A 17295-nucleotide genomic window follows, 5' to 3' on the forward strand; every position below is an offset into this window, starting at 1 on the left:
TTCAAACGCTCATAAAAATTTAATTTGACTTTTTTGTAGACATTTTTTTTTTGATAAAGATAGACAATATTATGAGGAATCTTGTATTAAATTTTCAAATCTTAGATTTAAAAAGAAAAATTTTTACCAATTCTTAACTAAACATAATTTGCTAATTTTCGTGATTTTTCCATATTTTGTCAATTTTTGAACTTTAAATGCTAAAAAAAAAACTGTGACTAAGAATTTTTAATATTTTTCAAATATCACTGTAACTATATAGTAGGAGACTTGTATTAAATTTTCAAGTATTTTTATTCAACAAATAACGTTTTATTGACATTCATAGAAAAAAAAAAAGAATAATATTGGAAACTTAAAACGTTCCTAAACAGTTCAAAACGAATCAAAATATTTTGAAAATTTTATCATGTAGAGAAAATGGAAATATAAACAACCAGTGAAAATGTCATGTATCTACGGTCATTTGTTTTAAAGTTACACCAAAAACCAAAATCAATTTTCTCGAAAACAGGTTTTGCGTAAAAATTCCCGTTTTTTCTTAATTTTTCTTTTGTTTTTATTAGTACCTAACTTTATGTAATCCATGCCAATGGAGCTGTTGTATATCTAGCAGCATATTTTGTAAAATTATATGACTTTTTCAGAATACTGTAAAATACTTAAAAAATCATTAAACACAACTCGAATGTTTGCTAATGAACAGGTAAACTATGGTTTATAATATAACTAATAAAAATTGATTTTATTATCTGCCGTATTAAATTCTATGTATACATGACTGTTAGAGGTGCACTGAATTCAGCAATGGATGATGAAATGGAACGCGATGAAAGGGTTTTCATTTTAGGTGAAGAAGTAGCAATGTATGATGGTGCTTATAAAGTTTCTAGGCGATTGTACAAAAAATATGGGGAAAAACGTGTGACTGATACACCAAATATTACGGAAATTGGATGTGCTGGAACTGCTGTTGGAGTACAAATGGTAATACATTTAATTTAAGTATTAATTTTTACAACTTTAAAAATCCATTACTTTATGTAGAAATTATTCTTTTATATTGGAAAGTTCCATATTCATCTATCTTACTGTTTTTAGGCTGGCTTAAGACCAATGCGTGAGTTCATGACATTCAACTTTTCATTGCAAGCCATTGACCATGTTATTAATTCTGCTGCAAAAACTTTTAACATATCTGCTGGCATATGGTAATAAAATTAATAATTTTGTAATAAGTAAACTACTAAATATTATTATTGTTTTAATATGGTGCAACATCCAAGCCCGGATTAGGATAATTTTGGGCCGAGGGCCAAAATATTTTAGGAGCCCATAAACATATTTAAAATATTGGTGACCCACAAATAAATATATTTTAAATACAACAACAATTTTGATATTATAACATTAATATTATATGTCTTCAGTACTTATATTTGTAAAACAAAACACTATTATAAAACGTTAATATTCCCCACTTTTATGTTATTTCAACGCCTAGATAGTGCCAATTGTCAAGTTATATGAGTACATGACTTCAACTGACAACTGTACATCCTTTCGTACAAAAACAACGTAACTACGATTCATTTGGCTCCAAGGGCCCACTATTGTTTGTTGTCCATTGTGGGTCCGGGGCCATGACCTCCTTCATCCGGGCTTGGTTTCACTGTTTGCTTTCTTTCTTTGACTCGAGCTCAACAAAGACAAGACACATCCAAAACTAAATTGTTTTTTTAAATCATCTTAATGTAAAATCATCTAACTAAAAATTTTAGAAGTTAACACTGTTGAGAGTTTGACATATAATTTTATCTAAATAAGGCCTCAACAAAACTGAATAGCTTTTTAAAATTTTTATTTTTATTTTTAAATTAATGCTAAGCCAAAAAATATAAACCAATAGTAGGTTGATACTTTATTAATGTATTATATACTAATTTGAATTAGTTTATTTTATTTGAAAAAATCTAATTTTAGGTAAATGTACTAATTATGTTTAGAGGACCAAATGGAGCAGAAGCTGGTGTGGCTGCTCAGCATTCTCAATGTTTCGGAGCTTTGTACAGTCTATATCCAGGTTTAAAAGTAAATTAATATATTAATATCAATGCATGTTTGCCTAGATAACTAATTATTCAGTGTCTTTGAAACTGGATATATACTAATATACATAATATTATTTATAAAAAGTTGTACATTATATTATAATTTGTAACTTTAGGTTATCTTTCCATATAGTTCTGAGGACGTTAGAGAATTGTTAAAGGCAGCAACCCAAAATCCAGATCCAGTTGTGTGTTTAGAAAATGAATTATTATATAGTAATCAATATCCAATTACAGATGAAGTATTAGACAAAGATTTTTTACTACCTATTGGAAAAGCTAAGATTGAAAGAAAGGGTAAAACTTAAATTATTATGTTTTTAGGTTAGAATTAATATTATTTGTTTTAATTTTATTTAAAGGTGCCCATATCACATTTGTGGCAAACTCCACTGGAGGCTTTGGACGCAGCAAAATAATTATCTTCAGTTGGAATTGAGACAGAAATTATAAATTTACGTTCATTAAGACCACTTGATATTAATACAGTTATACAAACAGTGATTCGAACAAATCATGTTATATCTATAGAACAATGCTGGTATTAGATCAGTAATAGGTAGCTGCTAAAATTATGGAGAGTAAGATATAAAACCACTATTTTCATGTTCATATTTTTTTGAATCAATTTGAACAAAATATGGTTATTTATTTCAGGTGAGGTGTTCTATCACTTAGATGCACCATATTTATAAGAATGACGGTACAAATGTTCCAATGTCATATACCAAATTATTAGAAATTGCTGCATTGTCTCAAATAAATAATACAGTTGATGCTGCTAAAAAGTTATTAGGTATTTAAACCTTGTATAAATCTTAATGTAACAAATAAAATCTGATTTAATATTTAGGTGCAATTTGGCTAGGTTTTAGTACTGTTTTATTCAAAAAAAAAAAAATATGTATAAACTATGAGTAGTGGATTATTTAAGTTTTTATTTTAATAGTTCTAAAATAAAACACACAAACAATCATAGCTGAATTTTATAAATACACTAGATAATTGTTTGGTTGATTATATAAAGCCAGTATATAAAAATATATAAGCCGTTTATAATTATAAAATATACAAATATTTTTATTGGATAAAAAAAAAACATTAATCTATTGGAAAGGAAAACATTCACCATTCAAAATAATGAATTATTGATTTTATTATTAATTATTTTTTTAAGTATAACATGACAAATAATACAATATTATTATACCTTCAGATTTTTTTTAATGTACTTGCTTAATCTCTTTGAGCAATTTGAGTTAAATGACGATCGATTTCTTGTTCACTTAAGACCCTGTGTTAAAAAAAAAAAAAAAAAAAAAAAAATGACTTATTAAAATGTGTACTCCAGATAATTGTTGGTGATTGGGGAATGGTGGCTAGCCCCTTTAATATTATTCAATACTTTCCCATGAAATGCTTGGGAGTTTTAATAAAACCGTAGAAACAATTTTAATTCTCCCCTTCAAAAATAATAATAAATATATCAAATGGCTATCAATGCTCCACATGATTCAAGTTGTACCCGTATGTATTGGTTCTGTTTTACTAATGTATAACATACCAAAATGTAAGCTCAACAATTTCAATTTGTGTGGGGTTAGCTTTAATATTAAGGATAATTTACCTATTAACAAATTTAAAGGTAAGAACATTATCTATGTTGTAATGTTGATTTTTAACAATATTTTTCATTTTTAAGTAAGTTATGATTCATAATTTAATTGAGAATTTTTGAATATAAATACTTAACCCGTCAGTGGTCACGATGTGAGCTTACCTCATTAGTATTTTGGGATCCACTTATTTATTTATTACTTGATTCATCTGATACTATTTATACCTTCAATCCACACATGTTTAAATATATTTTTACAACTATAATAATTTTATAAATAATTCTTGATTAGATATCAACGTACAGTGTTGTTAATATCCATAAATTGAGCGTTGCACTTACTCAATAGGTCAACCCAATACGTTTTCAAAAACTCAAAACCTATATTTAAGGGGCACACAACATTCATATGGGTACTTTATAATAATCAGCAAAATATTCCAAGCCACTAGGGCGAAGATGAATGATATTGATTATATTATTTATATTATTATATAATTATGTATAAAAAATTATAAATTCATTTTTAGTGGTTAACAATTTATAATCAAGAAAAATTGTAAGAACATTTTTTGTAAAAGATTAAACTATTAATAATTTGTTGTTGGTTTCAATATTTTATGTTCATTATATAATAAATAATGATGGAAAAACAATGAGGTGAGCGCAGCGCTCACTCAATGCCAATGGCAGGACTTTGCATAGCGATACCAACGACGGGTTAATAAGTTTAAATACTCATAATTCACTCACAAATTAAAATATCATAAAAATCCAACAAAAGAACACAGATAATGTTCTTACCTATCAATTGGATAACTGGTTAATTTACTCTAATTTAAGCTAACAAAATAAAATTGAAACTGCTGAATGGACATTTTGGTATGTTTGCAATAAGTAAGAAGGAAACAACAACACATGTTGTTTTAATATTATTATGATATTAAAAATTGGATTACCTCAAAATATATATTTTGTTCAAAAAAAAGTTGCATACGCATGCCGTATGGTAACTATCTAACTAGTGCATAACTAGCAAATAAAACGTTTAGAAGAATCTATTTTATATATTTTTTTTTAAATATTAGAGTGAATTGACTTGTTATAAAATATAAAGGTAAGTAAGTTTATTATCCACATAGGCTTAATGTGGTATTTGATTTTTAAATAAGTAATGAGCACATTTAAATTTTAAAATGATCATAACTTCAATATTAAAACGTCATAAAAATCCTTATAAGCAGAGGTGATCTCATAGGACAAGAGTCGCCAATCTTTTTTAACAAGTGAGCAACATTATAAATTTTAAGTACTTGGTGATCTACCACTTTATGGCTAATAAAGTAATAATTACTTTACTTTGCATATAAAGCATATAAAGGTGTGTTTAAGAACATAAAGATTACTCACATGATCAACATTATGGGTATAATTAATTTTTAATAAGATCAACCAGTCGGGTATACTACATATTATACGCTGCATACTTTCAAGACAATTTTACAAAGTTATAGGTATGTAACGCTTAGCAATTTAGTATACTCTCAAAAAAATGAATGAGAACACCTCTGCTTACAAGGTCTAGTTAATATGCTTAACTTAACAGTTGATAAGTTAAATATCTTTGCTATTAGATAGAACAACACACAAAAGTACAATAATCTTTTAAAAAATATGAAATGAGTCCAAATTTCAATAACTATTGAAAATTATAAAATGAAATTATGGAAAATAATCTTATCTGGTTGGGATATAATAAAAAATAAAATTTTGAGATTTCTCATAGTAATTCATATCACGTCAAAATGCTATTAATTAGATTTTTATAAATTTAACTATAAATTATAGAATTGAATTCACTTAAGGGATTAGTTTTTAGTTTTTCCACAATTTGAATAGTGAAAACTGATAAAATATCACAAAGTAATCTATTATAAAAAAAGAAAAACTTATTCTAATATAATGTTGATTCCAAGTGGTATTGATAACTTCTGGTATCATACACACATATTTTTATATCTAGGATCAAACTTACTCAAATTGCTTGTTCTCGGTTGTTACAATACCAACTTCAATATCACTAGGTTTAAAATCAACAGCTAAAACGTTTGACAAACATGATATGGCCAACTAAAATGTATTAAAAAAATAAAAAATGTCAAACAAATGTAACAAAATGTACAAAGTTATATTGTAAATGATGAAAAATTTTAATACTTCAATAGCTTCATCTTTTGAGTATTCCTTCTTTTTTTTCAATTTTTTTTCTAAATAAGTATTAGCTTCTGTTTGTTTTGTTCCAACTGCAATAGCATGGAATGAACAATAATATCCTGCAGGATCGGTTTTGTATACCATAGGTCCTTTTCTGTCATCAGTCCCAATTAATATCATACCTTGAAATGAAAAACATAATTTAAGTAGTAAACAGTGTTTGCATACATTTACTATTTATTTTAAATTTTACTTACTGCATCCAAGTGGTCTCATTTCAGCATTTTGTGTGTATACTTGAGAAATATCAGCCATACGACTACACAATGTTTCCACAGGCATTTCAAAACCATGTTTGTATTTATATTCACATGCTTCAGCTCTAGCTCTATACACTTGAGAATGACCATCAGCTAAAAAAAAAATTTTAATTCAAGTTAATCAATTGAAGTTAAAATATTATACACAATTAGAACTCTCATTTACCAGTCATTCCAGTCATAACACATCCAATGTTTTTGGTAATCCGGAACAAATGAGTTACAGTTTTAGGATCAATTAATTTATCCTGAAAAGAAAAAATGAATAAAATATTGGTAAAGAAGAAGTTTCTAGGTCTAAAAATAATGTGTTAACATTTTACAACATTTATATTAATAATACTAATATATTTAATTATATTTATGATATTAGTTTAAATATAGTTCTGAATATCCAACATGAATAAAAACATAAATTATATTTGTAGGTAGTTATGTACACATAATCTAAAGTTTAGTGTAGAACGCAGATTTAGAAAACTAAGATTTAAATAGTTTGAATTCATTATTTAAAAAAAAACAAACAATTATAATTATTAACTTATATCTATGTCTAACAGTCACTATATAATTAGTATTTTAGATTCTGAGTGGAACGAATTATTATTATATTGATTTTACAATGATGTGTTTTTTATTTTTTATTGTGTCTGTCATCATCTTTTAGGACAGTAAAAGTGCTTGGATTTTCTTCAACAGTACTTTTTCTAATAGGAAAGTGAATTTACTTGGTACTTTGGGGGGTCAAAAGTAAAAATTTCACAGTAGTTTTCAAAAGCACTGAAAAACAAAAGAAAAATTAAGGAAAAACGGGAATTTTTACGCAAAATCTGTTTTCAAGAAAATCGATTTTGGTTTTTGGTACAACTCTATAACAAATGACCACAGGTACATACAATTTTGACTGAATGTTTATATTAGTATTTTCTATACACCATAACATTTTTCAAATATTTTGAGCTGTTTACAAACATTTTCAGTTTCCATTTTTTTTTGGTTTTTTTTTTTCAATAAATATCAATAAAAATTTATCTGCTGGTTAAAAAAGCTTGAAAATTTAATAGAAGGTTCTTATTATATTGTTTCAAAGGCAGACGAAAAAAATTAAAAATCCAAAGGCACAATTTTTTTTTATAAGCATTTAAAGATCGAATTTTGACAAAATGTATCAAATTTAAAATTGAATAATTATTTTGTAGTTAAAAATTTATAAAACGTTCAACTTTTATATCTAAGGATTGAAAATTTAAAACAAGATTCCACGTAAGTAGTCAATTCTGTTACCAAAAAATCTAAAAAATACATAAGCACAGTTTATTTTTATAGTCATTTTAAACTCAAATTTGGACGAAATAACATATTAAAAAACCTGGAATAACTTAGTTATTTTTTGCAATTGTATAATATTATTCGTGGGTAGTTGAAACTTCTAAAGTATACTATTATATATCTATGATAGTACCACAATTTGTTGTTGATGTATAACAGGTTATAAGTACCTAATGGATATTGTGATATGATTAATTTGGAATTTATCATAGATATCTATTATTGGTCAATTTTTTTTTAATACCGTAGGTAAGTGTATAAGATACCTTATACTTAGACTGACATACCGTCTTCGCTCAGAATCGTTTTTCTTATACAGTGATATTATATCATTGAATTCAAATTTAATACTATCCATTATACAGTGACCCACTTGTAATCTACTGTACAGCAGAGCAACATCCACTTACCCACCTTTTTTGTATTTAATATATTTACAATTAAGTAGGGATGGGCAACAATATAATTTTGTGTATCGATATCATTTCAATTTTTCTAATATTGTTTAGCAATATCGTCAATTGTACGATATCTTATTTAAAATAAACACTTTAAATATTACCTACTTATTATTTATTAAAACTAATAATTACTAATTCAAAAATTAACTTTACATAGCTAATTGAATGTAAAACTAGTTCCTGATATTTAAAACAATATTGACATTGTATCAAATTATCGATATTATTGCCCATGACTATAGTTAAGGGAATCAAAAACCAGGAGTCGCTATCCCTGTAGAGATTTTAAAGCACTAAAAATTAATGCAAGCAAATACTTAGGTATAATCAAACAAATTTTCTTAGGCGTCTAAAGGCACACAATTTAATGATTTTTACAATTTATTTTAGTACTGATTATTTTATTTAAATAATATATAATTTAATATTTCACTTACTGGCACTTTTCGCTGAGTAGCTACTACTGCAACATCAACTCCTTTAATTGCCACTGATGTAAGTCCACCTTGTAATATTGCTTTGATGGCATACTCTAAAAGAAAATTATAAAAATTATTAGGTTGATCATACAAATATATTTTCATTTGAACTTTTGACTTACCGACTTGATAAAGTCTTCCTTCTGGAGAAAATATAGTTATGTGTCTGTCAAAACCGGCACTAGTTCCACGAGACATTTTCTAATTGATTTGTTAATTGCAAAAAAACAATTATTTTTTAAAGTTTAAATAACAATGAACAATTTACAATTATCAAATATTATTAGTTTTGGATGATTTTCAAAATATTATTCGCTATGAAACATAACCTCAATATTATCTTATCATTAAAAGTTTATTGCTTATTGTTTATGTTGGTTACGTTGACAAACATCAAGTATCTAATGGTTGGTAGTGGCCGTATTTTATATTTTTATCATATCGAGTCCCACAACAATAACCAGTGTATCCGCGGTATCAGAGCATCACCCTGCTGGGCGCCCCCCTCGTCACTAGTTTAATCATATCCGATCCGACCAATTCACTGAGTGTCGTACACTCGTACCTCTGGTTTAATGTATACTGCGCGTAATATACCTCCTTACACGAGTACGCGACTGTCGACCATAGACCTATAAAAGACCGTCTACCTTGTCACATGCTTAAATTATGTAGAAATACTCTAGGAGATTGGGGATTGTTATTGGATAATGAAGGACAGCAAATCAAATGGACATATTTTAATGCACTTGTTAATATACAAAATAAAACAGGATTACATTTAGCTACAAAAATTATATCACAACATATCAATTATACCAAAGAAAAAATGCGTGTCCGGTTAGCTGTACAAACCTTCAGTAATAGTTTTGCAGATGCGATTGAATATTGTATGAATGATTTGAAGCTACCAGAGTTTCAAGGAGCAGAAGCAACAGTTACATTTTTCCGTTTAATGAACAATATATTTGATGTACTGAATACTAGGAATTTTTTAAGTAAAAACACATACAACAAACCTATTAATGAAAACAACAAACAATCAATTATACAATTCATGAATGAAGGAATAGTGTACATAGAAAAATTACAATGTCTTGATAAAAAGTCAAATAATGTAGTAACTGTAAAATTATTATTACAATCAAATAGAAGGACATGATTTGAAGGATTAATATTATGCCTTAAATCTTTAATAAATTTAACTTACGATCTGATTAATGGTGGTTATCTTAAATTTATTTTAAGCTACAAGTTCAGCCAAGACCATGTGGAGATGTTATTTTCTGCTATAAGAGCAAAAGGAGGCTTCAATAATAATCCGACAGTAACTCAGTTTGAAGCTGCATATAAAGCACTTCTAGTACACCCTGAAATCAAATCAAGCACAAGTGCAAATTGTCTTGCACAAGATAGTACAAGTATACTTAAAATATCAAGTTTAAAAAAAAAGTCACCAATCAAAGACCAAGATGTGGTACTTGATTTATTATGTGCAGCTGGGACTCAACATATTGTAGAAGATGAAGATGAACTATTAACAGTATACCAAAATTCCAATTATATTAAAGATGTAGTGGGATATATCGCTGGATTTGTGGTGAGATCCATTTTGAAGTGTATTCAATGTGAAGTTTGTGCTAAAGAAATAAAATCACATGAAACAAATTCACTATTACTGAATAAAAAAAATAGAGGTGGTCTTACAATGGCCAACGCTGATGTAGTTAGTATATGTCAGATTGCAGAACGTACAGTCAGAGAATATTCCAAAAAATCTAACCACATAAGTATTGATTGTTTGGTATTAAAATCAATATCAATGTTATGTATAGATAAATATTTTTTAAATTTAACAAAACCACTTTATGGATCAAGAACCATTTGATACAGATGATTAGGTTAATACTTAAAACATTTATAACCATAAGAATCCATCATATTAACACAACTTCGAATGAAATAGACAAAAGAGTAAGAAAGTTATTTACAAAACTAATCCACTTTAAACACCAGTGAAAAAAGGTTGAAAGGAAATACTTAGTTTTAAAATATTATTGTACTGATTTTTATTTTTAAACAACTGTCACTAATGTAATATAAATTTGTTGTTACATTTGGTTATTTGTTACAAAAATATATTGACTAAGTTTATAAAATGTTAATTTTTAAATAAACTATTATTAATAACTAAACAATAAAGCGCCATTTTTACTTACTTTTGTGATAATATAAATTATAATAATTTAATGTATAGCATATAATATAATAATTATTTTAGTAGAGGTAAGTTACTTACCTTAATCTTGAAATCTTCACAGACATACCAGATTAATTGATAATACTGCCCAAAATAATATAAGTATACAGAAATAGAACGACTTCAATAGTTCAATAATAATATTATGTAATGGCACCATAGATCTATAAAAGATATATTATATATCTTATATAGCTGGTCTATGAATGGCACGAAAATAAAATATTTCAAAGATATTTAATATATTTTTGCTTATATCGTCTTTGGTATTTCTAACATAGCGCTTTCTCTCTCGCACATATCTTTGATTCACGTATCTCTCTCTATGCGCGGTCCATTCATTTATAGGTCTATGCTGTCGACCAACGGAATCGTTCTGTTATACTTATACTTACATTATACTTATCTATAGTTCTGTTTTTGGATGTACGTCGTCAAACACGCATCGCGCTTCCCCAAACATGGTAATAAAACCACGTTATATTTTATACTCGAATCAAACCTCAAATGGTACATTATTATTTTTTATATTAAATTGACTGATTTATTCTATAATTATATCTAACCGTTATATGCCAACAACTTTGTTGTACTCATTTAAATTGGTAACCCAACGAATCGACCGACTTCCACGTCCGTTCAGTCATTTCGCGTTATGCACAATTTGGGAGATATTTGGGCTCTCGGCGACGCGAATACCGATAATCCGAACGGGAGTGCGAACTCTAACCCCACACAGATGAGCGCAAACGCCGACGGCTTACCGCGTCCTCTCGCGCCCACCGACGTTTCAACAGTAATGCCGTTAAGACATAAACGCATTCGCATCCGTACGATACCCGGATTTTGGCGACACTCTCCGCAGCAGTGGTTTACACACGCGGAAGCAATCTTCCACAATCAACGCGTTGGGTCCGATCTGTCGCGCGTAAACCACGTGCTCGCTGCACTTGACGAAGATGATGGCGTTCGCACCATCGGAGATTTACTTGGCGCCGACGTTCAATATTCCGCAGTAAAAAGTCGACTTATTACTGCGTACGATGTCTCGCAAGCCACCCGTTTCCGTTCGATCATCCACAAGGAGCCTTGGGCGACCGACGTCATCGACAAATGTAACGCGACATGCGTAGCGCGTTACCAAACGGAATCGGTGAGTCGACGTTAAAAGAGTTTTGGCTACAGAAACTCCCGCCGACCTCATCGTTTCCGGCCTCGACGGTTCACTGGAGTCACTGGCCGAACGCGCTGACCGGGTCGCGACTCGCGGATGCAAGCGCCGGTCATGATCTAGCCGCCGTGTGTGTCGCATGAACCTGATCGCCTTCACTCAATGGAGAACGCGATTTCAGCGCTCACCGCACAGATTGTCGCATTAGTAACGACACTCGGCGTACGCACACGTGCCGCTCGCGATTGGATCACTAGTTCTGATCCTCCGGGCGGCGTCGCGCCGATCCCGAACGCCCGTGCCCTCTTTGGTCCCCCGACGACCAGCACCGACATAAAACGTCGCTCTCCGCTTTCTTCGACATTGTTCGGCTTCGGAGACAACTTACACCGTCGTTACTACCGCAGCACAACCGGCAGCCCCCTTCATAAAATGTATCATGTCTCTTCACCGCTTTCGACTCGATAAACTTTAAACAAATTTAATTATTCAAATGCAATGTGTTATATCTATTCTCTTCTTCCTCGCAATCGTCTCTCATTCGAGTGACACAGGCAATATGTTGGCCACGAGGAAGTCTACGCGTAGTCATAACAACACAACATTCTACTCGCACGCCACATTGGTGACCTTCATAAACAAGCACGCACGCCGAACACGACGACAGCCCACACAGACGGGCAACACGACGACTCCGGCGCTTCAAGCTACACCACGGATCTGGTACTCGGCCGAGCGCGCACGATTGTGCTCAACACCTCGACCACAGAATAGATAAATTTCATCTATTCTGTGCCTCGACTCCCCGGGTCAGCTCACGTTGCGTCGTTGCGCCATCCGCTCTCCCCATAACCGACCGCGACGTACTCGCTCTGCCCGACTTTTACGCAACGACCCGCGGTACTCGGCGACCGTTCAACCGACTATGTTCCGTTTGATCGGAAAGCGCGTACGTCTCCGCCTGCGACCGACGGCCCGACTTGCCACCGCAACGAGACTTATCGCGTGAGTACAGAGTACGAACGCGGATCACGAGTGGGTAAGATTCGCGACGTATAGTCTATTCGTCTGACGCGAATTGTACTCCGTTCGAGTTCTCGCCTAGACGCACCTGCTGTTCGTTGTGCAGTCGTACACATCGATTTCAAAAATCTTCAATCAACTTATCTCGAAGTTCATCTTCCGTCAACTTCGCTGTCAACTTCAACTCATCATCCGCCGACTTCAATTTTCAACTTCCGCCAACGTCAAATTCGTCTTTGATATCACATACTTTATAGTTTATATAGGTATCTGTGATTGATATCAATACACCTTGGGATATAGTCTATGGCCCGAAAGCTGGACGTGATGGACTTACTAGGTATCGACTAACTTATTATCGACCTCCTCACTGGTAGGATAAATCCCTGCCGGATACTTTCGTATATTTAACATTGACTTTATTAGTAAATCATTAAAGTAATACCTTAATATTTAAGTAGTATCTAACTACGGGTTACTTATATTTCAACTGTGCAACCAAAAATTACGTATCACTTGGGTGTCCCGTAGTTAAGTATTACCTAAGTGATTTAAGGTGCTCTTAAAGTATCGGACCATGCATACGGGTGATAATATGGTTAGACGTTAGACCTTAGTCCTTATTTATAAGCAAATATTAAGTGACTTAACTTAATAATTATTTAATTTTGGACTTTTATTCCATCGGACTTTTGTTCGGGGATTCGATCCCAGCCAAGAACGTGATGGACTTAAAACTTACAAAGGAGTAAAGGACTGTCTCAAATTCACTCGTGCGCCTCGCCACATATCTACTAATGGGGCATCCGGCGTAATCATCCGCATGATAATTGCCAATAACCTCCAATTGAAGATTCTTGGCATTTTCAACTAAAAAAATAAAATATGGTGTAAATAACTAAACTTATATAAGTAAATAAAAAAGTAACCAATATTCCCATATTACTTATTAAAATTTCTTATCAGCCACATTTTTTTTTACTATAATATATTAAATAATATTAGATTTTAAGCAGCGATTTAGGTACTTTTAAAATATTTAATTTTACTATTTTCCCATACTATAAATTAGAGATGGGATTTATCACTCACTTAGGTGAACTAGTTCATTGAACGAATACATTTATACGTCGTACCAGTGACGCCGAAGTCCATGCTGACGTCGGGCCGTGGCCCGACCTCTTTTTTAAAAAATTTGGCCGTCCGGCGATATTTTATTTATTTCGTAACTTTAAAATAAGCATGAGTACCTATATTTAAACCGTGATTATGAATAAATGCATTTTAGGGTACCTCTATATTAAATAATTAAGATATTGAGGCCGGGAAGTTTTAAAATTGCCCGACCACATTTTAAAAACTACGGCGCCCCTGTGTCGTACCATAATATATTATATACTGTACAGACAAACTGAACGATACGTATTATATAACTGTCCTACGTATATAGTTCATCGTTCAATTGAACGAATATGTATAGTTCATCTTTCGTCGTTCACTTAATTGAACTAGTTCACTGAAAGAATACGTACATAACCTATACAAATAGCAATGGCGGGCAAGTTAATTAATTGTTATATTTTAATTATTTTAAATTGTATTATCTATGAAGTATTACCTAATTTTTACCTATGTTAAACCCTATAAAGTTGTACCCAATTTTAATGTTTTTATTAAATCTATTTTTTGTTTTAATTACCCAATTATAATGTTTTTATTACATAGTTTTATCTATTTTTTGTTTTAATTATAAAATATTTTTTAATTTATAATTGTTTTATACTTACCAAAATCCTATTTATTATTATAGAAAAATACTACTTAGGTACAAATTACAAAATATAAATACCTGTTGTAATTGGTAACTTATATTTAAAATATTTGGGTAATGTAGCTAATTTATGAGCTTAAAATATTTGAAATAAGCTAAATGCAATTAAGATGACACAATAATCAACTATCATAATAATATGTATTATACTAGCATTTCGGCCCTTCCTCAATTTTTTGGTGGTTTTTCCTGTGGCATTAAATAACTAGTGAGAAAATCAAAAAATGACCTCTAGTACCATATCGATCCAATTTGCTAAAAGATAAAGTACTGAAATCGAAGCACTCCTTCTGAAATTTTAGAAAGTAGAAGTTTTGTATACAGGATATAAAAAAAAAAAAATAAATAAACACTATTGTAAAACCAATAATGTTAAATGCCAATAAATAAAATGTTTAATAATGTTTTAACCAATCGAGCCATTTGTGTACAGAACCTGAATTTGTACCTTTTGTAGTATCTTCTTGGTGTATTGATAAAATAGTATTTTCATTTTTTCATTTGAATAACATTGAACATTTATATTTTAATTTAATAATAAACTCAATATGTTTAAAATTATTCATTCTATGTATAATGTATATACCTTTCAAATAAATATCTACAAGCCCACTAAATTCAAAATAAATATATCGTCATTTTAATAAAACTGTTTTATAATTTTTTTTTTCTTCTGTCTATATTAAGCATCGACCGACTCTCATTACAATTTGTATTAAGGTAAGTAAATATTATTTAGTATTTTATTATGCTATAATTGTTGGATAGTCATTTTTACAGTTTTTCATTTTGGATTAAGTAGTGCGATGAATGTAAACATTTTAGTCCAAGGCTGGTCGAGTAAATATATTTTTTTTTTTTAATCTGTTAAGTTAATTTAATTAGAAAATAAAAGTAACTTAGTAACTAAGTTAAAAATCAGTTACTTTTTTTTCAAATTAATTATTATAACCACCATTTTGTTAACGCTAACAAATAACAAAATTTTTAAATAAATGTAAGTGAAATCATTAAGTACTTTGGGTACTTATATACTTAAGTCTTAAATCAATGATGGATTCCAACTAAATAATTATATTATTTTAGATCCTGAGCGGAGCGATAAATGTATTAATACATAATCAATTGATTATACAATGATGTATATATATTTTTCTTCCATGTTTATTTTATTATTTCTATTTTTGTGTCTTTCACCACCGTTTGGGGCAGTAGAACTGCTTCGAACAGTATCTTGTGCGATGGGAAAGTGAACCTAGCGGCGCACTCGCAAATATTTAAAACTCCAAATAGTGTTCGGAAACTATAAATTGTAAACATGAAAATTTCACTGAATGTTTATATTTTCATTATCTATACACCATAAGATTTTCCAAATATTTTGACTTATCTTGAGCTCTACGGACATTTTCAGTTTCCATTTTTTTTAGTTTTTTTCTAGGCTCCTAGTATATGTATCAAAGGTAGATGAAAAAAATTAAAAATCCAGTCACAATTTTTTTTTATAAGCATGTAAAGTTAAAATATTGACAAAATACGTAAAAATGACGTAAATTTGCAAATTATTTTGAGTTAGAAATTCATAAAAATTTTCTTTTTAAATCTAAGATTTGAAAATATAATCCAAAATCATTCATAATTTGTCTACATTTATCAAAAAAAAATGTCTTCAAACAAATCAAATTAAATTTTTATGAGTGTTTGAATTTCATATTTTTACAAGATTGGATATTTTTAAATATTAAAATTTAAAAGTCCAGTCACAATTTTTTTTAGAATCATTTAAAGTTCGAATACCAACAAAATACGTAAAATGTGCAATTTATTTTTAGTTTGAAATTCATAAAAAATGTTCTATTTGGAAATGTAATACAAGACTCTTCATAAGTTTGTCTACATTTATCCAAAAAATAAAAATGTCTACAAGCTAATCAAATTAAATTTTTATGAGCGTTTGATGTTCATATTTCATATGTTCATATTCACTCGATTACTTATGTAGCGATTTTGTTATTTTGTACATACATGAACATTTTACTGAATGTTCATATTTTCATTTCCTATACACCATAAAATATAAAAATATTTTGACCCTTTTTAAGCTGTTTACGGACAGTTTTCAATTTTTTTTAGTTTTTTCTATAATTGTCAAATATTTAAAATGATATTTGTTTGTTAAAAATTCATGAAAATGTAATACAAGTCTCCTGATATATTGTTACAATAGCAGTTGAAAAATATTAAAAATACATAGGCACATTTTTTTTTATAAGCATTTGAAGTTCAAATTTTGACAAAATCTATCAGATTTAAAATTGAATAATTATTTTGTAGTTAAAAATTTATAAAATGTTCAACTTTTATATCTAAGGATTGAAAATTTAAAACAAGATTCCACGTAAGTAGTCAATTCTGTTACCAAAAATTCTAAGAAATACATAAGCACAGTTTATTTTTATAGTAATTTTAAGTTCAAAT

General features: G+C 29.6%; 2 protein-coding genes and 1 pseudogene across 2 annotated transcripts; 2 read left to right on the forward strand and 1 right to left on the reverse strand.

Moving 5' to 3' along the window:
* Nucleotides 1-777: 777 nt before the first annotated feature.
* On the forward strand, nucleotides 778-3029 carry LOC100162760 (annotated as a pseudogene).
* LOC100165492 (proteasome subunit alpha type 6-like) lies at nucleotides 2979-8814 on the reverse strand. The gene is given in 7 exon segments (NM_001162192.1): nucleotides 2979-3405; nucleotides 5765-5859; nucleotides 5947-6125; nucleotides 6201-6356; nucleotides 6430-6511; nucleotides 8491-8585; nucleotides 8655-8814. Coding segments are annotated over 7 exon segments (741 nt in total). The 5' UTR covers nucleotides 8731-8814; the 3' UTR covers nucleotides 2979-3347.
* A 994-nt stretch (nucleotides 8815-9808) lies between these two features.
* Nucleotides 9809-10433, forward strand: LOC107883985. The gene is made up of 2 exons (XM_016805160.2): nucleotides 9809-10322; nucleotides 10411-10433. Exons 1-2 carry the CDS (start codon nucleotides 9809-9811, stop codon nucleotides 10431-10433), a joined length of 537 nt encoding a protein of 178 aa, XP_016660649.2.
* The last annotated feature ends 6862 nt before the right edge of the window (nucleotides 10434-17295 follow it).

This window comes from Acyrthosiphon pisum, chromosome A3 (assembly GCF_005508785.2).
Source record: "Acyrthosiphon pisum isolate AL4f chromosome A3, pea_aphid_22Mar2018_4r6ur, whole genome shotgun sequence".
NCBI lineage: Eukaryota > Metazoa > Arthropoda > Insecta > Hemiptera > Aphididae > Acyrthosiphon > Acyrthosiphon pisum.

Coding starts and splice junctions, on each gene's coding strand:
- LOC107883985 (XM_016805160.2), top strand. CDS start 9,809: ATGTTATTTTCTGCTATAAGAGCAAAAGGAGGCTTCAATAATAATCCG. Junction 10,323..10,410: donor CAAAAAATCTAACCACATAA/GTATTGATTGTT, acceptor TTATGGATCAAG/AACCATTTGATACAGATGAT.